At 54.5% G+C, this 26,101-nt stretch overlaps 11 protein-coding genes across 11 annotated transcripts; 4 read left to right on the top strand and 7 right to left on the bottom strand.

Moving 5' to 3' along the window:
• Positions 1 to 865: 865 nt before the first annotated feature.
• On the top strand, positions 866 to 1,904 carry AB675_4683 (uncharacterized protein; the record flags this gene model as incomplete). Its single annotated transcript, XM_018144839.1, has 3 exons — positions 866 to 1,052; positions 1,097 to 1,702; positions 1,747 to 1,904. 3 exons carry the CDS (start codon positions 866 to 868, stop codon positions 1,902 to 1,904), a joined length of 951 nt encoding a protein of 316 aa, XP_017999000.1.
• A 435-nt stretch (positions 1,905 to 2,339) lies between these two features.
• On the top strand, positions 2,340 to 3,874 carry AB675_4682 (Beta-phenylalanine transaminase; the record flags this gene model as incomplete). Its single annotated transcript, XM_018144838.1, has 2 exons — positions 2,340 to 3,210; positions 3,258 to 3,874. The coding sequence occupies 2 exons, from the start codon at positions 2,340 to 2,342 to the stop codon at positions 3,872 to 3,874; spliced, it is 1,488 nt and encodes a 495-aa protein (XP_017999044.1).
• An 812-nt stretch (positions 3,875 to 4,686) lies between these two features.
• AB675_4681 (uncharacterized protein) lies at positions 4,687 to 7,290 on the bottom strand (the record flags this gene model as incomplete). The annotated part of the gene is made up of 1 exon (XM_018144837.1): positions 4,687 to 7,290. The coding sequence occupies one exon, from the start codon at positions 7,288 to 7,290 to the stop codon at positions 4,687 to 4,689; it is 2,604 nt and encodes an 867-aa protein (XP_017999075.1).
• Positions 7,291 to 8,742: 1,452 nt separating this feature from the next.
• On the bottom strand, positions 8,743 to 9,885 carry AB675_4680 (Cell wall protein PRY3; the record flags this gene model as incomplete). The annotated part of the gene is made up of 3 exons (XM_018144836.1): positions 8,743 to 8,810; positions 8,865 to 9,157; positions 9,209 to 9,885. 3 exons carry the CDS (start codon positions 9,883 to 9,885, stop codon positions 8,743 to 8,745), a joined length of 1,038 nt encoding a protein of 345 aa, XP_017999121.1.
• Positions 9,886 to 10,898: 1,013 nt separating this feature from the next.
• Positions 10,899 to 12,748, bottom strand: AB675_4679 (uncharacterized protein; the record flags this gene model as incomplete). The annotated part of the gene is made up of 3 exons (XM_018144834.1): positions 10,899 to 12,348; positions 12,407 to 12,469; positions 12,612 to 12,748. The coding sequence occupies 3 exons, from the start codon at positions 12,746 to 12,748 to the stop codon at positions 10,899 to 10,901; spliced, it is 1,650 nt and encodes a 549-aa protein (XP_017999107.1).
• Positions 12,749 to 13,563: 815 nt separating this feature from the next.
• On the top strand, positions 13,564 to 15,379 carry AB675_4678 (putative HC-toxin efflux carrier TOXA; the record flags this gene model as incomplete). Its single annotated transcript, XM_018144833.1, has 3 exons — positions 13,564 to 13,776; positions 13,827 to 14,970; positions 15,045 to 15,379. 3 exons carry the CDS (start codon positions 13,564 to 13,566, stop codon positions 15,377 to 15,379), a joined length of 1,692 nt encoding a protein of 563 aa, XP_017998925.1.
• A 688-nt stretch (positions 15,380 to 16,067) lies between these two features.
• Positions 16,068 to 16,850, bottom strand: AB675_4677 (uncharacterized protein; the record flags this gene model as incomplete). The annotated part of the gene is made up of 1 exon (XM_018144832.1): positions 16,068 to 16,850. One exon carries the CDS (start codon positions 16,848 to 16,850, stop codon positions 16,068 to 16,070), a length of 783 nt encoding a protein of 260 aa, XP_017998998.1.
• Positions 16,851 to 17,773: 923 nt separating this feature from the next.
• Positions 17,774 to 20,392, bottom strand: AB675_4676 (putative ABC transporter ATP-binding protein; the record flags this gene model as incomplete). Its single annotated transcript, XM_018144831.1, has 1 exon — positions 17,774 to 20,392. The coding sequence occupies one exon, from the start codon at positions 20,390 to 20,392 to the stop codon at positions 17,774 to 17,776; it is 2,619 nt and encodes an 872-aa protein (XP_017998964.1).
• A 409-nt stretch (positions 20,393 to 20,801) lies between these two features.
• AB675_4675 (Serine/threonine-protein phosphatase SIT4) lies at positions 20,802 to 22,064 on the bottom strand (the record flags this gene model as incomplete). Its single annotated transcript, XM_018144830.1, has 2 exons — positions 20,802 to 21,862; positions 21,911 to 22,064. 2 exons carry the CDS (start codon positions 22,062 to 22,064, stop codon positions 20,802 to 20,804), a joined length of 1,215 nt encoding a protein of 404 aa, XP_017999073.1.
• A 635-nt stretch (positions 22,065 to 22,699) lies between these two features.
• On the top strand, positions 22,700 to 24,842 carry AB675_4674 (uncharacterized protein; the record flags this gene model as incomplete). Its single annotated transcript, XM_018144829.1, has 3 exons — positions 22,700 to 22,886; positions 22,933 to 23,020; positions 23,066 to 24,842. 3 exons carry the CDS (start codon positions 22,700 to 22,702, stop codon positions 24,840 to 24,842), a joined length of 2,052 nt encoding a protein of 683 aa, XP_017999034.1.
• Positions 24,843 to 25,115: 273 nt separating this feature from the next.
• Positions 25,116 to 25,814, bottom strand: AB675_4673 (uncharacterized protein; the record flags this gene model as incomplete). The annotated part of the gene is made up of 1 exon (XM_018144828.1): positions 25,116 to 25,814. The coding sequence occupies one exon, from the start codon at positions 25,812 to 25,814 to the stop codon at positions 25,116 to 25,118; it is 699 nt and encodes a 232-aa protein (XP_017999032.1).
• Positions 25,815 to 26,101: the final 287 nt, after the last annotated feature.

The following is a 26,101-nucleotide window of genomic DNA, read 5'->3' as shown; positions in this document are numbered from 1 at the left end:
GCGAGTAGGTCTTGTCGAATTGGTCAAGACAGATCGTTGTCAGAAAATCAACGTATGGTGTTCGGTGCCGATGACGCGCAAGTAACACTGGCATGGTAGGTGCTGTGGACGCGACCGGTGAAAGGGATTCAGTTCGTGCGCGATTGCAGCGAGTCTTCATCAGCGGTAGCCGCGAAGACTCTGTCACCATCCGTGCCGCCACACCGACATGTGAGAGAATATGTCAAGCGCATTGCCTTACCAGAACGACCTTCAGAGGCTATCAGAGAAGAATTGAAGATGAGATCAAAACTGGAAGACTTGGCCATCTGTCCGCCCGGACACGCCTGAACCCGCACCCGTGTCTTAGCGGCTGCGGCTATCGACTCCGGGATCGACAGGGATCGCCTTTCATTGTTTCAAGCGAAGTGAGCTTCGTCAGCCTTGACGTCCTTAACACCACTTCATTCACTAAGCCAAGGACACCAAGACGGCGCCGTCTGCGTATAGTGCAGCAGGACGCAACGAGCCGGTGCTCTACAGTAGCCAAGAACAATAGATGCGGTTACGCGTCGAGTTATTCGTGTTTCTGACCATGTAGGTGGCCGATCATTCCGATGACTCTCAGGTAGGAGTGCGATGTGCGACACCATTAGAGCTCGTGACGGTCGTGGGGAGGGTGCTCTGCTTCGATGACACCGGGTCGACCATTCATCGTACCTTCTGCCTCCCGACCGTCTGGATCAAGTTGCCAAGCTCTCACAACTACGGAATCTTGACAAATGACTTTCAGCTCGCTTTCTACACCTGCCTCTGCTTTCTGCCAGCCTTAACTACAGAGGCGTAGCTATCTTCTCCATCCATCGATACTGCAGCAGAGATAGCCATGACGCGAATCCCAGTGGTCGTAGATGACCCATCACCATACCTAAGCACCAACTCAACCCGTCCGAAGGCAGGGTGGATAGCAATAGCATTGGCCACTGCCTGTCTCATCGTTACCGTCGTTCAGATCATTTTCAGTATCAAGCACCGAGCTAAGGTGGCCTCTACCTTGATCTTCGCATCCAGCCGTAAGCCCTGAGGACCTTTCAATTCAGCTGCTAAGATGGTACAGTCCAATGCATCTCGCTCGTCGAGTTCGCCTACTCTTCATCGTATCCACTATCGACTTCGTGGATGGCCGCTGGCGCCGTCTTTTCTTGGATGGCTGGCCCGGTACTGACATTCTACTGCACTCAGATCTTTGGCCGAGCAGCTAGAGCGGGCTCTATGTCCAACCCAGGTCACTCGAAACCTCTACGCGGCTTCGTGAGGTGCAATACGACCATCTTTGGACTGCTTGTCTTCGTTGCGTGGCTCATCGTTGCCACTGGGAGTGCGGTCGTGACAATCGGTGCGCCTCAAGGACAGGTCGATTCGGGTAACCTTCCGGTCGTGACGGCTGGGCAAGGCGTGATGAAGGCTGGACTTGTTCTTCAGCTCGTTGTTCTACTCAGCTTGGTCCTCATCGTCTGGCGATTCAGGGTGATCTCGACGCACTGGAATGTCGATTGGGATGCTAGAAGGAGGTTCACGTGGACCTGGAAGAGACTCATCACCATCATACTCTCCAGTATTGGCCTCCTTCTTCTTGGGCAGATCTACCACGTCGCTCGATTCTTTGCGAACTCCAACGAAAAGCCTTGGCTTGCGTTGATCTTCGATGCTTTCCCAAGTCTTGGTAGGTGAGATTCACAACTAAATGGACACAGCTGACCTATGTAGGGATCTTGGTCGTCCTCACCATTTTCCATCCTGGTCTTTGCCTGCCGCCTAGCCTCCTCAATATCACCGCGCGTCATGCAGGCGTGGAAGAGGTCGTTGAGATTGAGATGGTGAAATCATCAAAGGCGTCCAGTCCGAAGTCTGTGCACTTCCAATAAACTCGCCTCGTAGCACTACGAACTACCTCGCATGCGTAAACTCTACCAATACGCTCGATTGCCTACAGCGGCAGTCTTGTCTATCTGCAGCATTGGAGTGTCGTTATGGACTTCCTTCTCTGTACTAACTTCGGCTGCGGGGTTCGCGATGGAGCCCAATCGGGCAGTGTTGTCGCAGCGAAGAAGCCACCCTATCACATCGGCCCGTCTTCAGAATATTTAACATTCCCATCAAGCCCTCAAGAAGCATGCTGGAGATAAGTCGTCGACCTACATGTCATGCTAGCCGAGTGCAGCGCGACCAGCCTATGAATTAACCACAAGAACAAGTTACATCAAACATTCCAGAACTCAGCAAGGCTCAAGTGAAGGGAGTTCACGGCGACTCAAAGCCACTTGCGACACCTAATCGAACATATCAACACAGACTACACCATGGGTTCCATATCACCTGTGTCCGAGCTGGACCACGAGCTCAGCACTGCCATCGACGAGTACCACAGACGTAATCCCAAATCCTACAAGGTCAACCAAGCAGCCCGTGAGCATTTACCTGGTGGCAACACGCGAACAGTGCTTCATACACCACCTTTCCCGCTCTCCATCTCCAAAGGATCAGGCAGCGAACTCACCACCGGCGACGGCCACGTTCTCAAGGATTTCCTCGGCGAGTACAGCGCCGCTATCTACGGGCATGACCACCCGACCATCAAAGCAGCAATCCACTCCGCCGCTGAACGTGGCTGGAATTATGGTGGCCAGCATGAGCTCGAGGGCAAACTCGCCGCCACCATCTGCTCCCAAGAGCGCTGGGGTCGCGGCGGAATGGAGATGTGTCGGTTCGTCAACTCGGGCACAGAAGCAAACCTCCTAGCCGTTACCACCGCCGTGGCATACACCAGCGACCGCGACCGACAAGAAGCAGAAGCGAAAGCATCCCCAACACCACCAAAACGCAACACGATCCTCATCTTCGCCGGCGGCTACCATGGCAGCGTCATCTCGAGCGCCAACCGTGCCCCATCATCCTCTTCTACAAACACCAGCCCCAAACTCTCCCTCAACATCCCATACAACTTCGTCATCGCGCCATACAACGACATCTCCGCCACCGAATCCCTCGCCTCCACTCTTGCCCCCAACACTCTCGCCGCGATCCTGGTCGAGCCCATGCTCGGTTCCGGCGGCTGCTTCAGCGCCCTCCCTGCCTTTCTACGCTTCCTCCGCCACCTCGCCGACTCCACAGGTGCACTATTGATCTACGACGAGGTCATGACAAGTCTCGGCTCGCGCCACATGGACTGGGGTACGCACTATCCAACGGGACCGCGAAGCCCGACTTGATGACGCTAGGCAAGTTCGTCGGCGGAGGAATGTCCTTCGGCGCCTTCGGCGGTCGCAAGGACATCATGTCTCTCTTCGACCCCGAAGGCGGCAGGCTAGAACACCCGGGGACGTTTAACAACAATATTTTCACAATGAGTACAGGTCTAGCTGGGCTCGGCGTTCTTACGCCAGAGGTCATGGCAGACTTGAACGGCAGGGGCGAGAGTCTGCGCCGGCAGCTCGAGGACGTCTTCAGCAGACACGGCTTTGGCTTTGCCAACGACACCAAGGACGCAGCCCATACAGCAGCAACAGACCCCGTGCCAGGGGTGCATCGTCCATCAACAGAAGCAGAACTTGCTGGACCGAAGCAGACTGCTGTAGCCCTCCCGCCGTTGACGGTTCGTGCCAGAGGCAGCATGCTCGTTATCCACTTCAACCTTCCCTCGCACCTGAAGCCAAAATTCCAGAACCTCTTCTGGCTACACATGCTCTCCCAAGGTTACTGGATCGCCGCAAGAGGGTTCATCACGCTGAGTATCGTGCTCACAGACGAGGACGTCAGAGGTTTCGTACAGGCAGTCGATAGCTTTCTAGAACGATACGGCGCACTTCTCCAGCGAGTTCGGCAAGAAGCACGCTGAACTGGCAGAGGAGCTCAGGACACGGGAACATACTTATCACTCCTGCTTATGCGTCATAGCTACTGTAGCTCCAGGTCGCTTGTGGTTGCCGTTACTTATCAGTCACAGCTACTCCTAGCTCCGACGCATTTTTGAATGCTGTCACTTGTGCCATTACTTGAGTGGTGCTGAGTCATATCTTAGTAGCCAGCACACTTCGCAGGTCCGGCAGGAGTAAGGTAGCATCCATCACGTTTACACGCCAGTACCCTGCGTCAACGCTCGTGGACTAATACGTATGCTTCTTCCGTAAGGCCGGATGACGAGCTGCACCGTTGAATGGAGTCAGTAAGAGCAGTATGAAAGTCATACGATCTTGTAGTTAAGATCGCAAGTATATCTAGGACCGTGAGGAGACCGGTTGACTTGGCTCAGCCTGAGACGGGCACAGGTACAGAACGGGACGTCACGTTTAGGCCATGTGCGAATCTCAAGCCACGGTGACTGCTAAGTACTTTATCATGCATGCTCTGCGGACATTAAACTCAAGAAGTCTCGATCCTTCCTTTTGATAGCCTATCTGAAGAATCTACACAAAAACACCATATCTCTGTTTGCCAGCGCCGTTGCTCGCTTTCATGGTATCGGAATCACATCTGTTGAAACATCGTTAAAGCTCTCAGCTGCCTGTCTGCTCCGTTCTCTGTGGGCTGATATCATCTCCTCGTGACTCTCTTTCTCCCTGATCATCGACCTTAATGCTATTTTGCATTGGTTGCGGCCTGGATTGGGTGGACCGGAAGTTCCGCCTACGGCTCATCCTTCTTCCAACTTCAAATATCGCGCATACTACTCCCCCTCTCCGGAATCATGTGGATTGGAATGCTGTACTGACTCGTACTAGTCATATGACTTGCCTGACTCGTCGTACTTCCTCGTCTCTTGATCGTCGGGCCCGCGGCAATCGCGTTGTTGTTGCTATGCGAGTTCACGAATGGGTTGGGTGCTGTTGCGGTCGCGATCGAAGGACTGCCCATTGGCTTCTTCTCTACGAACGGGTCATTGCTGCCGTTGCGGGCGTGGCCGTAAGGCTGATCGCCGTACCCATGATTCCGGGGAGGTGGCTGATCGCGGTGGAATTGCGTGGGGCTTGGTGCAAGTGGGAAGTTGGACAAGGAGACTTCGCCTGGCGAAGTCGGCGTCTGCACCTTCTGCTGGGTATTGTTCGTAAAAAAGTGTTGCTGTCCGAAGCCATAGCCGTGTAGTCCTTGACTGTTGGACACTGCCTTGCGTTCTCGTAGTGGGGATCTCGGAGGTCGTGGCTGAGCAGAGGACACGCGAGGAGGCGCGCCTGTGATGTACTCGGCAGTTGACTGGAGATCATAAAGAGCCGTCTCGATATCGCGCTCTTTGCCCTTACCTTTGCCCCTGAGATCATCGCCTGGTCGCGGTCGCGTATTGGTGTAGGACTGGGATTGTTGGAGAGGAAATCGTGTACCGCGGGCAGCTGATCGAGCATTCACGATAGGCGGCTCCGCAGAATCGCTTGCTGTCATACTCGTTCTCGATTGCGCTTGAGCCGAAGACGGCCGCGCACGACCTCTCGAGTCATCTGCACCATTTGTAGAGAACATCGAGGTTGGCGCAACAGGACCGTGTGGATCTACCACATCTTTGTATGCAGGCACTCGTCGTTGACCTACGCCATTTATTCGATTCGGCCTCGGTGCTGACTGTGTACGCGGCGGAGAGATGAATTCTTCGTTGAGGCTCTCCTGAAGTTTGACCAAAGCGGCCCTGGCCTTTTCCTGTTTTCGCTTGAAGGCCTCCTCGTCAAAGTGATAAGTACTCGTGGGTCGGATCGTCTCCGTCATTAGGGGTTCTGCGTCGGCCTGCGAACCGTTCATTTTGCTGACCTTGGCTTTTATATTGGCTTCGTTGCTGAGGGCTGCTCTGCTTGGATGTACGGCGAAGTCGCGAGTGCGAATGCCCCAAGTTGCTGCACTAGGATTCGTGAAGTCGACGGATTGAAGTGACTCTGGCGAGTGGTGGATGCTCTTTGCTGTTGGCACTGGCGTCAAATTGGCTGACTGCGTACCATTTTGAGATGGTGCGGTGGGCACTGCTTCGGAAACGACGTCTGTAGGTTTGAGGTCAGCACTATGACCGTTCGGAACTGGTCGTTCGATGCTTGGGTCTCGAGAGCCAGAGCTGGAGTTCGCATCAGCATCTGCTTCAGTCACCGTCGAAAGGCGATTCTTGGCAGCTTCAGGTGAAGTAAGCTGTCTTGGAGAAGTATGCGTTTGAGCCTCACTGACCGGTGGCTCTTCTAGCTTGGCCTGGGTGACTGGCGACACTGATGCGACTGTGTTGATCATAGAGAAAGTGCTTGTGGATTTTGGCAGCTGCTTTTCATGAACGGCCACTCGGTCCGGAGTCAACGGCGTCACAGGCGACACTTCCTGAGCTGTCGTAGGTGAAATTTCGCTGTCGCCAACATTCTCCGATGGAGGACGGGATGCTGCCGGTGACACAACATGCACCAGCTGCACTGGACCGGGCCGCATATCATGGCTCCTCTTGAGCTCGATCTCCGCCAGATCCTGCTCTTCGTCTCCAGTCAAGTCCATGATAGTTCGATGAGATAAGTTGATCACGTTATTTGATGCTGAGCTCATCCGAGACGACGATCGTGGTGGGTGATCGACCTCCGACTTCGCCAAATTGTAGTTGGCTAGAGTAGAGTTCACGGGTGCAGTATTGGTGGATGTGGAGTCGAGAGACGCACGTATTGGTGGAAGTGGCTGCGAGGTCGTTGCTGGCGGGACATGTGAAGTTGGACGGCTGTTGTCTTGGAACCAAGATGTGTGAGGAGTGTTGCGATTCGAGGGACCACTTTCTGTGGTACTTGAAATCCAACTCCGGTGCTGACGATCGTGACTTGAACGTGGCGCATCACTGCTATGATATGAGTTTCTCATAGCCACTTCCTCCTGATACTTGGACGTCGGAACGTAGCCATGGTACTGATCGCCACGCGAGACTCTAGTGTCTAGATTTCTCTCGGCAACTTCCTCATTGTAAGACGAGGTAATTGACCGCGACCCTGATAAAGACGGGACAGAGAAGATGTCGACGTAGCGGGGCACTTTGCCTGTGTTACCTCTGCCGAACTCCTGCGACGTCGTATCGGCGGCACGACGGACCGCGTCCTGTATGCTCATGCTGCCGGCCGTGCCTGGCCGAGACTCGTTGGCCCTGCTGACACCGACTAGAACGGGCTTTACATTTCTGCTCTGCGACGGAGGTGGAGGACGGTTCGCAGACCGGCTCGTGCTCGGGAGCTGAGGAACAGGTGGTGCTTTCTCGACAGGCGCAGGTTGCGCTTCGCTTCCTCTGCGACTCCGACTTCTGGTTCGATTCCAGAGCTTCTTCATCGTTGCGGTGTGCAGATGCGCCTAGCCTCAGTCGCTCCACCTCGAAGTAGTAGATGAAGCACTTATTGAGCTCTTCATGACAAACAACAGGTATGCGCCTTGAGAGTGCTATGCGGCTTATCCAGCCGTAGCATGTTGTGTTTGTCACAGAGGCGCATGCAGCGTTGAGTGGTGACGGCGGTGGGAAGGGTGGTGAAAGCTTGCTTGAGTCGCAGTAAGAAGAAATGTCAGCTTGAAGTCGGCTACGAGAGACCGCTGTGGCTTCACGTTGGGCGCCGCTGAAGTTGTCAGAGCTGCAGGACAAAAACACTGATAGCGAATCGAAGGTCAAACGAACAGACTCGAGGTGAATGAATGGACCTGAGCCCTCGGCAGATCGTTCTTTTGATCATCTGGAGGACTGCCCGCCGCCGCGGCAACCAGGGTGACCCCCGAAAGGTCCAATATGGCGGAGGATTATTATCGAGGCTTGGAAGCGATGCCGCCTCGGGATAGGATGGCCTACATCCCTGCCCACGATCGTTGACTTTGGGGCGAGTCTGGATCTGAATCAGGCCGCTGGTGGGCCTGTTTGGCGGCACCAAAGATGGCGTACTCGAAGCTTGAAAACATCATCACTGATGGCGCATGGCGTTTCACAGTTGTCGTAGAGAAAGTCAATGAAATGGAAATACAAGTGCGTCAATAGACCTTGAAGATTGAATATTTGCAGCTACAGCTTGATGATGACCATGCGTCTATCGTCAAGCTCGCTCCCGAAGCGATGGCACCTGCCGTCCCTTTTGGGTGGCCCATCAGTCTGGTAAGTTCGCTTTCTGCCAGGCGGCCAGTGGCGCCTGCCCGTGTTGGGTGCAGCTGCGGCGCGGGGCAACTCCAGCCGGCAGCATCCCCTGCCATTGCAGTGCAGGCCTCGTACTTCTGTCAGCAATGCATCGACGAACACTCTGCGACGGGAATTGTTGTGTGAACGAGTGGCAGAGGTGCTACGCGAACTTCTTGGAGCGATGCAGAAGAGTACGTTCTCATAGCATGATCAATCGGTGCTAAATCGAGCTTCACTCTGTAGGACGGCGCCCTCGAAAACTCGCAGCACATTTCAAAATGTATAATACTATGATGAGCAGACCGACCACAACGCTGCAACGCCTGACACCAACAGCCAAGTCCAATCAACGATGCAAGTCAGGTGCCTGTCAACGGCGACACCGGTCTTCGGATCAGGCCTCAGATAGGCGTGACAGGCTGTCAGATTGGCGAGCTTTATGCATGTAACACCTTCCCAGTCCGCTGTCAGGACATGTCGCTGCCGAAGCAGTCCCTCCAGCGTATCAATGCTTGCCCTCCAGTCCTTCCCTGTGCAAATTCATCGCTGCTTCCGAAAGACGCAATGGCCCCAAACAATTGTGCTGCACGCGACGAGCATCCATGGCTGTGCGCAAGAACAGCTCAGTATTACTGGAAGACAACTGTGCCACCACCCTGGGGCTGCGCGACATTACTCCACTGTCCAACGTAGTTGCCTGTTCGCGTCGGTCAGTCTCGCAGTACATGCCATGGAAATGCTATCCACTTACCGGCTGGATTATAATTGCACACTGTGAAGTACGGCAACACGCCGCTACCCGCGTTGGCCAGTCCATTGGGGCAATATTGTGTGGCGCATCCGACCTCGGTGGTACCTCTCCATACAATTTGAGAAAAGTGGCCCCATGCCCCGAAGTTTGATGTGTCGACGCTGTCCGAGCCGTAAGGGCCGGGATAGTAGTTGATCTCGTTATTATACATGTTGTTGGTTATCATGACCGGAATCTGATCGGGGGTGAATCCTGCTCCAATATTCTGGCCATAACCGCCGGGTGTTCCTGCGCTAGACTGCTGTTAATATGTGGTTCAACCGTTGATGTGTTTCCTGACTCACGTAGAATGTGCGTAAACGCATGAAGATGCAACAGTCTGGGCATAGGAAGCCATCGTATCGCTCCAGGTCAGCGCAGCAATAGACGAGTTGGCACGATGCAGGTTGTGCGAGTACAATGCTCGCGCAATGTAGGCACTTGAGCCACTGTCTCCGCTTGGAAGAGAGTTCAATGAGATGACCTGGACACTGCCAGCAGGAGGTACAGACACCGATGGTACGGCGACGCTGGATGTGGTCGTGGCGGTTGTAGTCGTCGTCGTGCTCGAGCTGACGGCGACAGCGGGACTGGTTGTTGTGGCCGAGGACGGTGTACCCGACGTCGAAGAGGGAGGTGCGATTGCAGTTGTGGCTGAGCTCGCGGAGAGGCCGGAGCTGCTCGCGCTGCTGCCGCTGGACAAGGTAGTTGTGGTCGTGGATTGCAACACAGGGCCGTTGCTAACACCGGTCCCGACAACGCCGCCCGATGTGCTGACGCCATTCGAGGTACTAACGCCACTCGACGTGCTGACGCCGCTCAAGGTGCTCACGCTTGTCGCCAAGGTCGAAGTCGTGGATGAACAGGGACATATCGTGGTGTATTCGTATATGGTCTGTGTCACAACGCCGATGCAAGCTGGTGTCGTGTAGTTCTGAGCAAGCGCAGACGCCGCAAATGCTAGTATGATTGAATGCTTCATGATGTAAAGGAGTGACTTGAACGAATGGACGAGGACGACGCGAATCTCACAAAGTATAGCGATTTCGCCCTGGAATTCTCGCGCAGTGGTTGTGCTGGGCGCTGGTGTATTTATCTAGCCCAGTCGAGGCATGCGTGCACAAACCCCTGCGGGAGATTGAAATGCAACGATCGCCTATTGTCGAAACGTTGTTCTGCACATACCTCAGCCAGCATTCCACGGAAGGTCTGGGTGGGGACCTTTCGTGGCAAGCCCGCACCTTTCTTTCTCTTCGATCTGACTGTTATGGTGAGAGAACCCATTCTCATAATTTCCTTCGAAGAAAGCATAATGTGATAGAATACTTGCTAGCAGTGGGACGTACCCCATAAGCCGGTGATGTTGGCCGGGTGTGACGCACATTGAAACATTTTGTGATGCTTCGAGGCTGTCGGGAGAGGCTTCTGAGGCAGAGCTACTCTGACGAGGATGGACTGAGGGGACCTCCCGTCGAAAGTCGGATTGATATCACAAGAGTTGCATGCACTGGTTCAGGTTACAGTAGCACAATGGGGAGATCATCGAGCTGCTGTTACCGCCAGCAGCCGATGTGTACATCGCGATGTATCGTCTCATCGCCATGATCCACGATAGTGAAGGATTGCAATTTTGCATGGTTCCAACAACAGACGGCAGCAAGAGGTCACAGTCGCCGTGTTGATGCGGAAGTGGTAGAGTGGGAAGTCCGCTGTCAAAAGTCGAAGGTTTACAGAAGTGTTGTTTCTCCGCCAAGGGAAGGAGCAACGCGTGTTAGGTAAGCAGAATGCCACAGCAACAGGCGCGACTGATTCGTTCCTTTCCATGGGCACACAAGAAAGTGGTAGGTGGATGATCTTATCCGCACTTCTCAATCGCCCGAACTGCAACTAGTGCATTCTCATCCACGAGCAAATCTTGGGTATCGTCGCAAGCATAATTGATCAATCTTATCCAGCAGTCGCTCGACAATTCAAGGCAGCAAGAGCTGCGTGTGCTCAAGCAGAATCGACCGGGATCTCGTCTACAAACTCTTCGAGCATCTCGAATGCGCGATTCTCAACTTCGTCCGCTTGGTCATACAATCCCTGAGACAGCAACTCGTCCCGCAGTAACCACATCTCGAGGATAGTCTGCGGGTTTGACTCCTCGTAATGGTACTCACGCAACTCAATGACATACCGAAGATGTTCCAGCAGATCAGCTCCACTCGGCGCATCCGGATCACCTGGTGAGTCTGCCATAATATCCAACAATGTTCGTATAATACACGCCGTTACGCCTGCTTGCAACTGGCGGCTGGTCATGATTCCATCTGCGTCTTCCAAGGTAGAACCTGAGCTGACCATGTCGCCGACCTTAGCACAGGTAAGACCTGCCAAGATTGGCAACAGCAGGGGCGAATCCCTTTGCTGCCTTCTGACAAGATCTTGGCCACGTTTCCGCAGCACGTTTATGCTCCTGGTGTAAAGCTGTCTTTGTGCAAGCGTCGGGAATGAGTTAAGGCCAACAGCCACTTCACCAACGTCAGCTATACCAGGCTTGATTGCAAATGGACTTGTGTAGTCCATCGTCAGCACGTTGCCGTCTTCGAACCAGTCCGTTGCCGCGCGTACCAACGCAGGGGGCGGCTCGATTGAGCACGCATACCAGTGAATGTTGGTATAAATCTCGAACAGCCGCGTATCGTATCGATCAAAGAGGATATCGGCGTTGATAGTCCAGCCTCGTGCTATCAACGGTGACAGTGCATCGATCACTGCTTTCACAGCCACCGACTTGGTAAGGTCCGGCGGGCAGCATTCACCACCAAGATGCTCGTTCTTCAAATCCGCCATTACTTGTTGCAGAGCACGCAATAGTACTGCAACTGGGTGAGTCGACGGCATGCGATCCTTTGCCAAGGCCCTTAAGTGGCTCAACATAAGGTAGAAGAGTGTTGCTTGGTTTGTGACAAGCACGTAGTGAAACAGCTCGGTCATATTCCAGAGCAATGCTGGAGGTTCCAGGACGAACATTTCCTCAAGCTGGAGGAATGCCTTTCGCGCCATTCTGCCAGCCATAACGCCATGGCCCCGGCGTAGGAGATCAATCAGGAGCCTCATCGTACACCCGACGGTTTGTCTGTGGGACGACTTTTTCCTGAACAGCAAGGGCAAGTGTTCCGTCGGATGTCTTGTGAGGGCGGTTTTTGCGCGTTCAGAGTCGTAGTAGGACATGGTCCATATTCTGACACTGACCAGAAACTCAAGCATGAGAGCGTCATTCCGTTGCGACAGCCCGACGACTGGCTCAGCAGCATGTTCTCTGATGTCCACGACTTCCCTCGCCTCGGATGAATCCTCGTCGGGACTCGATGACGAGCTCGGTGGAGATGTACTCTGGTGAGCATGCCTCACATTCTTCGCAAAGCCCCATTTCGAGAATCTTTTCTTGTACATCTGTGGTCTGCAGCGAACCAGGCGTCAGCATGGGCTATACTGAGTGAGCTTGGGTTGCCTGTCACGTTGCTCTCCAGCCATATTGCTCTTCCATATATCGGATGACATATCGCAGTTTTCGTCGCTCACTATCAATCATTCGTCAACATCTCCGCTTCATGTAACCATCAATGTCGGCACTGGTATCGCCTGAGCTCAGCCAGACTGTGATCGTGCAGGATCGCAACCATTATTGCCATACTCCGAGTACCGAACTGCCTCACCACTCACCAGACGTATAATTGCCGGATCAATCCATACTGTGACTCCCAGTCTTTGGCCTGTGGCATGATCCATGGTTCGGACTTAGTACTCGACACGACGGACGAGCTCATCCGTGGTTTCAGCGGTGCCAGCTGCATGATCATGTTTGCTATGAATTGTCGACGCAAGTATCGAAGAAGATACTTTTTCTCAGGCTGGGATTCGTTGCCTCTTCTTTATTCAAGAACGCTCGTCTCTAGCGACGTATCGTAGCTGACTGATCAGGTCCGCCCTCAAGACGATGGGCGTGGGCGGAAGGGTCCACTCCGATCAGGTTTGAGCCTCTCGGATCGCGGCGACTTTCGCCAAACGATTCGAGCACGTTCATTTCGACCAATCACCGCCGGCTCAAAAGTTCTACCTTAACAATTCAAGAATGCCCTTCGGCTCAATGATCCAGATTGCGTTCGCCGGCGCTAGGGCTCGAAACTGGATACCTTATTTCGGCCATGGGCGAACATCTATCCGCCACGCTGCCTTGCGACCACTACTGTCTTCCTCTCAGTTATGCTCAATAACGTTAAGCATACGCCGAGAGGAATGGCGCAAGGCAGAAGCTTTGCACACGACACATTCGCCCGACGCCTGGTAGACTGCTCTTCCACCGGCCGAACCAATCATGCTGCTTCTCGAAGTTCCTCGAGCAACGTTGCCCTGTTTCGGATGCTGGTACCTCTAACGGCGTATCGATACGTCGAACGGTGCGAGCTAATGAAAGGGAGGATCGTTAATGCCATACCAGTCCACCGGGAATTATTCAGCCAATTCTTCTTCGGATCAAAAGCCACCCCTTAGATCCGATCGGACTCAAGCAGAGGAGAACGTTATGGCCAAGTATAAAGGGTACAGCCCGCTTTATCGGGACTCTTCAGACTTTCACTGCAGCCATTGAGACCAACTACTCGCACAGCAGACAATCATGGCCAACATTTCGGAGAAGGAGAGCATTGTTGTGCCAGACGCCGACGTCCAGGTTTCGAAAAAGAGCTTAGACGATGGCAGCGATAGTGCGAGCAACAAGTCCATCAAGGAGTCCAAAGATGTCCCGCCAGCTGGCTATCCTCGCGGACTCAAGCTGTTCGTCCTTACTGCCGCCACTTTGAGTGCCACTTTCTTGATGTCCATTGACCAGGTGAGCTTCCCCAGCAGACCACCTTGCCAATGTGCTGATCCATGTTGAAGACCATTGTCGGTACAGCTATACCAAAGATCACAGCCGAATTCAACGGACTGGATGATGTGGCATGGTACGCAGCCGCGTACTTCATGACATTCGGCGCCTCCCAATGCTCCGCCGGCAAAGTCTACAAGTTCTTCGACATGAAATGGAGCTTCATGGGCAGCATGCTCATCTTCGAAGTCGGCTCACTCATCTGCGGCGTCGCCCCTTCCTCCAACACCCTGATCGTCGGTCGAGCCATCGCTGGTCTCGGCGCCTCCGGCCTCTCAATCGGCGCAACAAGCATCATCTCCCTGTCCGTCGAACCAGCCAAGCGACCCCTCATGATGGGCCTCATCGCCATGACATACTGTATCTCCGCCTGCCTCGGCCCCGTCTTGGGCGGCGTCTTCACCGACGAGGTCTCCTGGCGCTGGTGCTTCTACATCAACCTCCCCATCGGCGGGGCTGCCGCTGTCGGCGTCTTCCTCTTCTTCAGCCTCCCAGCCGCCGCCAAACCACCTCAAATCCCCTTGTACCAGAAGCTCCTGCACCTCGACCCAGTTGGCATCACCCTCGCTATGGGCTCCATCACCTGCTTCATCTTGGCGCTGCAGTACGGCGGTGTCTCCCGCTCGTGGGGCAGCTCGGTCGTCATTGGGTTAATTGTGGGCTTCGTGCTGATTGCCGCTGCTCTCGCCGCCTGGGAGCTTTGGCTAGGGGAATATGCGATGATGGCGCCGCGGCTGTACAAGCAGCGCACCCTCTCCGTCGTGGCCCCCTTCCAATTCTTCTTCATGGGCAGCTACATCGTCCTCCTCTTCTACCTCCCCATCTACTTCCAGTCCGCACTTGGAGCAAGCCCAATCCGGTCCGGCGTCGACAACCTCCCCCTGGTCACAGCAGCAGCAGTGTTCGCTCTAGCGGGCGGCGCGTTCGTCATGACCACAGGCCTGATCTGGCAGACCATGATGGCCAGCGCCGGCCTCTCAACCGTCGCGGTCGGATGCATCTACACATTCGACCTGCACACCACGACCGCCACCTGGGTCGGCCTGCAATTCTTCATTGGCGCAGTCATGGCATTCGGCATCATGCAGGGCGTCACACTCGCCCAATCCGCCGTCGGCCCAGAGGACCTGCCTGCCGTTTCGGCGAATCTCCTCTGTAAGCCCGCCTTTCCACCTATCTCTCACCCTCCCAACCCCCAACCCGAACCAAACACTAACACGCCCCACCAGTCTTCAACACTCTAGGCGGCGCCTTCTCCTCCTCCGCAGGCCAGTCCGCCTTCCTCAACCAACTCCTCCGCACCCTCCCCACCTCCGCCCCTACCGTCTCCCCCCAACTCGTCCTCCTCACCGGCGCGTCCGAGCTCCGCCATGTATTCGGCCCCGACACCCTCCCCGGAGTCCTCGACGCCTACATGACGGGAATCCGCGCTGCATTCGCAGTGAGCATCGCATTCGCCGGGACGGCGTTCCTCCTGAGTTTCGGGATCCCGATGGGAAGGCTGCCGACGCCGAAGCAGGCGAAGAAGGAGGGGAAGGAGGCGCCTATAGTTGGGATGGTGTGAGTGCTGCGTCTCACAGGGCCAGCGTTTCTAGGCAGGATGTTTTGGAAGCAGGTATAGAGAGAGGGTAGGGCGCTGCCCTGTGGGAGGTTTCGCTTTTGCGGTCGATGCCCAACTTCCCCACTTAATGATCCTGTGTACTATCAGCACATTAGAATAGACCGAACTGGCTAATTAGACGTGGTCATGACATGTTCCGGGCTTCCGATTTTGTTATGCGCCCTCGGTGTGGACAACGCTTCGCGAGACCGGATGACTAGGATGCCGATTTTCACAACACCGGCTGACAAGACAGCATCATGGTTAGTTCAGAGAATTTTTTGTTCAAGCTCGCTGCATCCGTGCACTTCTACGCTGTCAGTACGTCAAGAAGCAAAGTTGAGAAACATTGCATGGACAAGGGAGCCGCCCGATGTGAGCTGGTAGTAATTCTACGGTTTTGGGTGACTGATTTGCAGCATTTATATTCTTCCGTACTAGCACACAGGTGAATTTGGTGGTAGGAACACCGGATTGTAGGCTGCAAATATGTTCCTGATGTTAGTCGCTCTATGTCCTGTCTATCACGGTACTGATATAGTACACTCGCATTGTCAAAGCCAGCCGCCCAGGTCCTGATACCATCTGATCTCCCATTCAGTGCACCGCGTCATCCAGCGCCTCGAGCCCATCCGCCCCCCAAAAGCGCCGCTTAAGCCCTGTCCAGAGTCCATCGGTAACCCTGCCTGCACATCGGACACTTCATCCTATACACCTCCTCATCAGGAACCTCCCCCTCCGCCTGCCTCGCCGCCCAATACCTTCTCAAGCACTCCAGATGAAATCTATGCCCAACATGATAGCCATCCTCATCACACCCTGGCTCCGCCCCATCCCTTCTGCCCGCGCCGCACGGCAGCACCGCCATCTCATCCCTCTCGATGTAGTCTTCACGGCAGATCGCACAGGAGAGATGGTCTGCGTCATCGATCTTCCATCGGATGGTTTGCGGGTGGGGGACTGCTGAGTAGCTGCTCAAGATATCGCCGATCATGGAAGCGTTGGGGGTATATGGCCAGATGACGGAGGGGATGTGGTAGTGGGCGGACGGGAAGGTGTTGAGTTGTGGATGGGGCTGCTGCGCTGGTCCCATATGGGGCCCAGGTTGGGCGAACCCGAGTTCGACTTCGTGGAGGAGTGCTTCCAGTGCGGGCGGGAGAAGACCTGCGCGTTCTTGGACCACGGGATTGGGTTGCGGAGCGGGCGGCGGGATATCATTGGCGACGAGATTTGGTAGAAGTTGGTCTGCATGTCCATCTGGAAGTAGCGGGCCCTCAACTGCATTGCCGTTGTTGGCATTGTTACCATTGTTCGCGGCGAATTCGATGACGAGTCCAGCATTGAGGTCAATCGCATACATGTTGTCATTGGCACCTCTGAACATCAAGCCGGCCGGGTGGTTGGCGATGGGGTTCTGGTTGGCACCGTTGTTCATCTTGGCTGTTGAAGAGTTTGAGATGGATGCTTTGAGGTATGCTGAATTTGCGACGGAATAGTTGATAGGTGTGTGTGTGTGTGTATCGGTGTTGGGAATGTTAAAATGGTTGCTGTGCTGTGAGATGCAGTTCTCTGGATGTGCGATCGCTTTCCTTTTAAGCCGTCGACGCACAACTGAGCGACACTTTGTCCAGCCTCTGCCGACACATCTGAGCACTGTCTGCCACAAATGGTAGACAGAGTCCCATTCTTCGATCTCACTTACGAACCTGTTTCAATCCAACAAAGCACATGGTCTCAACGTTGCCGAGACGAGTGAGTTGACTCAGAACAATCCGAAGTACAACGCCAGACGAATGGATCGCCGGAGAATCAACGCTGAATCACCCAGGCGATGATCCAGAAGAATCGGGCGCTCGATATCAATGTCTTGAAAACCAGTGTATTCTGGGACAACTCTTTGAACAAAGCATTGGGCCGGGACAGAGCCGGAACATTGCAATGCCACTCCAGAATAGAGAATCACCGCTTTGTCGCAGTCGATTATGTTCCTTGCGACAGCAACACGACCCGAGACTGTCTCGTTGAACAGTGGGTTCGGTGTTTGTCGTGTCATATTCCCGGCCCAAGCGCACCATGCAGCGACCAGTCACCATGGAAGCTCATATGTGTTACTTCCCAATCAACAGCACGACAGAGCCTGCTCATGCGGACCGGGCAAACGCGAATCACCAAGAAAGTTCATTCGTGGCACATCGCAACCCACAGCACGATGATGGACGCAAGACTGTTGCCTTCCTCGGAGCCAAAATCTGGGACCTATTGTATGAGCGAAGCACCATTCGCAGCGAGTCAGCGTGTTAGGATGCAAGACGTGTTGTGGCAGATGAGACCGTCGAACACCGCGTTCTTGACCGTAGATCAGCTTTTCCGCGACTGCCAAAGCCAGTTCCACTTGTCACTGATGCCACCGCGGCCAACGTACCCCATCTCAACAGCTCGACTGTCCTCGATCACTTCTTCCTCGCCCGGAAGCCTGATAAACTCATCGCACATGGCAGGAACTTCTTCTTTGATATGGCTTACTACAACCAAGGCTTGCTTGTCAGTCAGCCCGTTGTACGTAGGCGTGTCGTAGCCCAAGTTCCTGGCGCCTTCGAGACGTTCTTGTGCAGTTCGTTTGGAATATTCCAGCAGTTGATCTGCCATTTGGACTTCCCAACCTCGGTCTTTCAACATACTGGGGCTGAAATTTTGGCCGGGCTGGTCATATTTCTCTATGCTCTGTAGATACGCATGCAAGTAGGAGTCGCTTGACTGAACAAGTCGATTGACGTGAATCCTTTTGTTGTCGATCGGCTGGCCGTTGTGAGAAGGCGGGTCAACCATGTCGTTTCTCATGAAAGCCAGATCAGGACTGCCCGGCAAGTATTTCGTCTCACCGTGCTCCAAGAAAAGCATAGCCTTGTCGCGAACGAAGGATGACAGACCCGAGAATGCTTCGTCTAGTATCAGAACATCTGGCTGCTTGATGATGGCGCGAAGTAGCAGTAAGAGCCGCTGTGCAGCAAATGGCAGCAAGCCGAAACGATGGGTGGATGTGTCATCGGCCCAGTCAAGGTTCGCAGAGTGTTTGTATGATCCATTTTGCGTGAACACGTTCGTCATAGTGGCCGTCCAGCGGCTACTCTCGTCCTTGATGAAGGGCGGATACGAATATTCGATGAGCTCGCGCAGCCCACGCGTAGCAATGTTGACAGGCTTATTGCGAGTTACAAATCGCGGAGGGATCTTTGCTGGCTTCCAATCCTGGCGGAGTTCAGGTTCCCACCAAGAGAGAAACGCATCGACCGTTTGATCACGAGCATAGCTCAACTTTGGTTTAGATACGTATGTCTCTGCCCACGCAGACTCGAGCACCTGTCGCACGCTGAGAGACTTCGGGAAGAAGGCATGAACTTCTGGTGCGGAATGACCGATGCGGGATTGGATCTGCCACAATGAAAGACCTGGCACACCGGGCTGTGGCAGGCGCGATCTGCCGAAGAATTTGATCGGCAGCGAGTATGACTGAGGATGGTCCGAAGTGAGCAGAGATAAGAATGTAGTCTTGCCGCTTCCGTTGGGCCCAATAAGTGCGAGTCGTGTGCCTTCGCTGATCGTGACATTCAAGCCGGCCTTATCGTGCCCCGCTTGTGGTGATGGGTGCCCAAGAACAACTTTGTCGCCGTACTTGATAACGACGGATTCCAGCTCAATCAGAGGTTGCCCCAATTTACGATTGCTCGTAGCAGTGGAGCTAGCAGCCTCCGTCTTCTGCTCGTCTTGGCCAACTGATGTGCCGTGATCTGTCTCTGACCCATGAGATGGAAGCGTGGAGAACGTCTTCAGCATCTCCAAGAGACTCGAGCTTGTCTTGTTGTCCAGCGTAGGCTCAATCCTCAGTAGGGAGTTCGCTTCCGTGCCTCTCACAACTTGTCTATCAGCCTCACGAATGCGGACTTGTTCAATGCCGTTCTCGGTCAACGCCTCGTTGATGCCAGACAAAGGCGGGCCGTACGCTCTCGTCAATTTCTTGACGAGCGGTAGTATGGTTGCATTGGCAGAGTATCGATCAGGATTGTCATATGTGTCAAGCCAGAACGCATGACGGGCCAGAACAAACTCCTTTGTACCGATTGACGAGATGCTATACTCATCGCCAACGACCGCAAGGTGGGTGATCCAGTCTGGAATCGGATCTTGCGGCCGGAGTGACAGCAACAGCAAGGGCGCCGATGCATATGCCAGATCTCTCAGCATAGGCGACAGTTTGACAAGAGTGGGTGGATCCAGGCCCATGAAAGGATCATCGAGAAGCAATAGTAGGGGCTTGCTGAGCAGAGCTTTGGCAATCCTGGATCTCCGTGTCTGACCATTGCTCAGATTACTGACCGGCATGTCAAGCAATTTGTGCAGTCGCAGGTCAGTGACGACCTGGTTGACAGAAGCATCGTCAATGACAGACTCTTCATCTTGCTGCGTAGGGTTGAGTGTGGTCTGGCCTTTCAAATACTGTCTAACGGTCCAGTCGCTTTCCTCTGCTGTCAAGCGCCGGCTCTCATAGCGAGCACTGAGATAGGCACCTTGAATGCCAGCTCCGAGGGCGTTGCCTTGCCCAGGATTGAATCCGACATACTGAATTGCTCGTGACGGAATGCGTAGGGTGCGATGATCCTCGGGTACGGCGTCGGAAGTGAGGTATGGGAACGTCCTCGCGCTGAGCGGTTCGCAGAAATGGGCGCCGCGTAGAATCTCGAGTAACGCAGTGCCGCCCTTTGCGGAGATGACAGCCCAGTGCTCTTTGCTTCGCGGCGGCCACCGCGCCTGGCCTTGGTGCTCTTCGATCAGAGGTACCTGGAAGTTCAGGTTGGGGAAGAGAGGTGGGTTGCGATAGGCATCAGCAACGGAGGCAGGATGTTCGCGAAAGAAGGTACCATTGCGTATGTTGATCAGCGACGACGCGACACGTTTGGGCAAGTGCAGCCCTGCCTTTCCCATCGCCTGCGCAGCGCTACCAACCACAACCGCTCCCGACTGCACTGTGCACGGATCGAGGTCGAGTTCGTGTTCGCGACGTCCGTGTAGACAAATTTCGTTGGAGAAATGGCAACAACGACGTCAGCCGAGGATCATTGGTAAGTGCTATGGAGCTACAGGTCCCCTAGCAGTTAAACAGAAGTATGGAAGAGGTGAGTTTAGAATGGGTATCGTTTTAGTTGGATCGACAGCTATCTGAGCTGTCACAGATAGCTCGAAGAGGATCACCGTGGACGCCGTCGCTATGCTCCATGATATTCACATCCACATGCAATGCCGTCTCGGCCTTTAGAATTTGTCCCAAACCATGCCTATCAACAATTCATTGGTCATTCCTTTCGTGTGCAGCCTTTCATGGATTGTTTTCCGATCAGAGGAAGTACTCATTACGTCCACCACGAGAAGGTGGGACATGTCTTAGCTCATCCTTGACCGCAGAGAACAACTTGAAGTTTGGCTTCATATCTTCGCCAACCTCGCAGACAGAAGCCATGTTGCCGCATCGGTAGCAGTAGTTGGGTGCCGACCAGACAGTGACGACGTCTTGACTCTTGAAGTGGTACTTGTAGCCTTCGTTGACAAGTTGATGTGCTCGAGCAATCAGGCTGAGGCCGTTGACATGGCAGAATTCTTGCGATATGCGATCACCAAACAGCCAGCCAGCACCTCTAGGTGACACAGCCCATGTTTCGACGTCTTCAGGATCGGACCAAACCAGGTCACAGAATGCGCCTTCGTGTGGAATTTCTTGTGCTCGTGCAACGACTCGCACTTGATCGAGCGTTCTGATCTCTGGTGAGAGTCCGCCGTGAACGCAAAGGACCTTGCCATCGACGATTGCTCCGAGTGTCATGAAGTCGAACACTTGACAGCATGCCTTCCACACTGATGTGTTGCCGTATTTCTGCACGCATTCTTCGTAGAAGCCGTAGACCTGTGTTATTTGTCTTGATTCGTGGTTGCCGCGAACGAGTGTGATACGCTCGGGGTATTTTGCCTTCAAGCATAGTAGGAGGGTGAGTGTTTCGAGTGAAAAGTAGCCGCGGTCAACGTAGTCGCCGAGGAAGATGAAGTTGGCGTTCTGCCGACGGGATATGACATTTCCAGACTCGGACTTTTCCCCTTCGGTATCGGATTGTTGTGATGATGGAATGTCTTCTGCATCGCTGACCTCGCTGCTTTGTTCGCCAGTCGAGTCAGGATGTTGTGCTCCTCCAAGTTTGAGCTTCTTCTTTAGTTTGGGGTCGGTGATGGTCGAGGGAGGTTCGATGTCGGCGGCGGTAATGATGTTGGCGGGTGTGACGGGTGTTTGTGGTGCGGTCTCGTTCGGCATGCCGCCGGCGACTCGGAAGAGTTCGAGGAGATCGTAGAATTGGCCGTGTATGTCGCCGCATATTGTGACCGGGGTAGATACAGGCTGGATGTTTGATTCTGTGTATGGTCAGTGCTGTCTCGCTGTCGCTTCGTTGAATCTCTTACCTTCCATCATGTACTCTTTGACTATCTCGCAGAGCTGCTTCATGTGATATTCTGAGAGGTATTTGCAGTTCTTCGCCGCTTCCAGCCATTCATCCGGTCCTGCCGACTTCTTGAGTCGCGCCGGACCCGGCACCGGGACTGCTATCTTCGTCATTTCCGTGAGGCAGACACGAGCACAACGAGCGATCCAGGAGCCCGCTGTGTGGTAGGAGGATCGTTGCCAACGCGGAGGCCGCGGACGAGATCGGTGTAGTTGAAAGCACGACCAGAAAACACGACAAAACGACGGACAGATAGGTCAGGAGGGCTTTAGCGACGGGTTAGCAGTATACACCGTGTAGTATGGACATACTTACGAGGCAGGAGCGGAGCTCTGTCGCGGGTCGAAGTACAACTCGTCGCACTCGTGGTCGGGGGAAGAGGAGCGGGACATAGTGACTACGGCGTTAGACGGAGTTTGTGGTGAGAGACAAGAGCACTACGGGGAAAGGTTTTTCCGCAAATATATAGTGCAGAGATGACAAGGCTGAATCACAGCCTTCCATATTCACCACTCTACACCGGGCACCTGCCACGGCTCAATAACTCTAGACACTGCATGAACATTTGTGAATGCACGTTAATGATTGAACAATTTCAACGCTGTAAGTCACAGATTCCCATTGACTGTTTTGTGGTCATCCTCTTCAGTGAATGTACAGAAAGTGACTCCCCGCTGGCCACTCTGATCGTTCAATGTCTGCTGTGATTGCTCTACTGCACCAAGTATACACAACACAACCTATGAACATGGGCCCAATTCCTACACTTCTTCTCAATCTTGACTATCCTATGACATTCGGTCTGACGGTGTATATAGCAATATGGCAACCAAGGGTCGTGCCGCGGGTGTCCTCCCTATCAATGCTGCGGCGACAAGGAAGGACAAGTCCGGCCCCGTCCAGCCAGATCATCACCAAGGACACCAATCCCAAAAGTCAGACTGATCATACGCCGGTTAGCGCCTGGTCTCACGGAGACAGAATTCTGGGATGCACTTGGTGATGAATGGAAGGCTGGTAATGGCAAGGTCGATTGGGCTGCTTTCAGAGAGGGAAAAATCTCGAGAGAGTGAGTCAATTGTCTCTTTCGGTGCTCATGACTGACGTCGCCAAGTCCATCGAAACCATCAGTGCCCGCGCGCGGATACCTGAGAGTCAAGGAGCAGTCTCTGATTGACGAGCTCAACAACAAAGTCAGGCAGACACCCTTTCAGGATGCTAAGAACTCGACTCGTGATCCATGTTTGATTGGCCCACCTTCTCTGGAATTCGCTCCGTACAACAAAGTTGCTAGCGGACGCGCCAAGAACGACAGCCGACAAGGCACAATTGACCAGGATCCGGAATTTATAGACTTCCTACAGAAGCTGACGGAGCCGATCAACAAGGCGCCGAATGGAGTCGATATCGAGACTCCGCTGGAGAAGGCCACGACTACACCGCTCGTAGAGTACCTAAAGGAGAAGAAGGCCAGTAAGGCAAAAGAAGCTGCCGAGAAGAAGAGCGCCAAAGCACGACAGCAGGACCCTAAGGAGGCAAAGCCGTCTAAGACCGAGAAGATCATCGTTAAGAGCGCACCTAGCAGTCCCGAGAAAGCAAAAGTCGCTAAAGCCGGCCAGGAAGCTGTGAAGGCGATCAATAAATCCGTCGCTCAGATACAAGCGAAGCCCACTGCTACGCCTCCCAAGACCGAGACTAAGACCCCAGCAAAAGAGCCAACAGCAGCGGCGGGGCCTGCAGCGAAGAGAGAGCGAGCCAACATCAGTGCTGCTGCCCGCATACAACGAGATCTTGGGCTTGCCCCTAAAGCACCACGAGCAGCACGCAACGCTTCTGCGACCGTGACTCCGGCATCAGCTACAACAGGCAATAAGACCGAAGAGAAACCAGCAGATAAGCCGGCACCGCCTTCCGCCGAAGAGAAGAAAGCAGTTCCCACCAAAGCCGCCGCGAAGCCTACACCCTCATCGACCACTATACCACCGACGGGCCCTCGAGCAGCTCGAAACAATGCACCTGCTGCTTCGGCCGCCCCAGCCACAGCTCCAGTCGCACCTAAGGCCATCAATCCACCTCGACAGAAACCTGCACCACAACCGAGTCCTGGAGCAACATCCGCATTCCTCAAACATGCAAATCCCAGCCAAGGCGTTACAGAAGAACTGCTGCGTACCGTGTTCTCCACGTTCGGCACAGTCACTAGATGCGAGATCGATCGCAAGAAGGGCCTAGCTTACGTGGACTTCGAGACCCCCGAGGCGTTGAAGAAAGCGATGGGAGCGAGTCCAGTCAGTGTTGGCGATAAGGGAGCTAAGGTCGTGGTGCTCGAGAACAATAAGGGCACTCAGAAGAGGACTACAGCCGCGCAGAAAACGCCTGTGCCGGCCACAATTGCTAGTAATGTCGCGAAGGTGAACTCGCCCGTCGCAAGTCCTAAGCCCGTGCCCGTGGCGCCGGCTGCAGCGACCCCGGCGGTTCCTACGGCGGCACCTGCGACCGCTAAGCCAACAACACCAGCAGTCGCATCTGCCAAAGCTCCGAGCGTCCAAAGCAAGGGCACTGCAGAGCCAGCCAAACAACCTCCAGTAACACCTCCAACAGCCCCGCGCAATGCCAATAGAGGAGGCGGACAAGGTGCAGGTCGCAGTGGCCGAGGCGCGGCAAATGCTCAAGCTGGTGGGAGAGGCGGAGGTGGCGGTCGTGGCAAAGGAGCAAATCGTGGCCGAGGAGGTGCCAACGCAGCTGGTGGAGCAGGCGCAACTGCTGCTACTGCTACTGCTCCAGCTACAGCTGCCACGTCTGCATCGGCACCTGCGACAACCCAGAGCTCTGCGCCCGCTGTAGCTGCGTCGAGGGCAGCACGTTCCGGCTGCTGCTGGAACCCGAGGTAATACTAGTACCGACGCCGCGAAGTGATGAAGTGAGAACGCACAACTATGACACTCAAAGAAGGTGATGCAGGCTTGGCCCAGTCACGACAGAAAGCGATGCTGTTGGCTTTGGATCGGACATAGTCGTATCACATGCTGCGCACTTCAGCCCATCTAGCAATTCTAGCTTCATCCATTCACAACCTTGAATGGCAACAAGCTGATTTCTATAAACCCCGAGTCTCAAGAGCACGCCCCATGTCTGACCCTCATTCTTTGGCCATTCGCATTGTCCTAGTGCTTCTGCTGCGCTTTCTTCTCCCCCGCCTCCCTGACCATCCCATCAACTCGTAACCACGCCCCACCACCCTCCAAAAAGCAATCCCCCATCCAGCACCACCAAACCCTACTCCCCGCCTCCACCCCATACTTCCTCAACCTAGGCAGCATACACCCAACCACCTCCCCAACATGAATAATCCACACCGCCGGCAGCACTAACGGGGCCAAAACATACGCCAGCTTCGCGTGCCACGGCGCGAGCCCTCCCACTGACCAGATCTTGCTGATCAGGGAGTTCGAATCTGGGTGGATGTGCGAGCGAAAGGGGAACGTCAATAGAATGAGCAGCACCATGAAGCCCGCTGACCACTCCCACCATTTCGTTGGGTGGCGGTACTCGGTGATGACTATGTCGGAGAGGTTCAGGGCGGTGAGGCAGGTGTTGTGCATACTCACCAACCGCTCCCTCGCGCCCGACAAGTTAGCTGGGAGGGGTGGCTCGAGCGGGATCAACAGCCGACGTTCCGGGCTGGAAGTGGTGAGAATGAGGTAGTTGGGTGTGATCTCAGTGAGTTTGGGTGGTATGCGGACTTCGGTGGCGGGGAGGTGGTTGTAGTGGCGGGCGTAGAGTTGAAGGGAGCGGGCGTGGTCCTTGTTCATGTGGGTGATGATCCGGATGCGGAGGGCGGTGATATCCTTGGGGCTGGCCATGACTGCTCGAGGGCGTCCCGAGATACTGTCGTTCTGCTGAGTTTGGGTATTTGACGAAAGTTTGCGGGTCGAACAGGCTACGTGGTGTAGAAGAAGACCGGTGGTGCTGGTAGGCACGTTTTGCAAGATTTTCTGACCGGCCCGAATCGTCCCACTGCTGCAACGGTGATACGATGGAGATTCCTCCTTGATCAAGCAGTAGCTCTTCCCTCCCATATCATCCGGGTAGGCCGCGCATCATGAGTAGGTCGTACTTGCCGAAGGTACGTGAGCATCTAGGTCGCTAG

Source organism: Cyphellophora attinorum (genome assembly GCF_001299255.1).
Source record: "Cyphellophora attinorum strain CBS 131958 chromosome Unknown Contig16, whole genome shotgun sequence".
In the NCBI taxonomy this organism is placed as follows: Eukaryota; Fungi; Ascomycota; class Eurotiomycetes; order Chaetothyriales; family Cyphellophoraceae; genus Cyphellophora; species Cyphellophora attinorum.
This window is presented reverse-complemented; position numbering and strand designations above follow the sequence as displayed.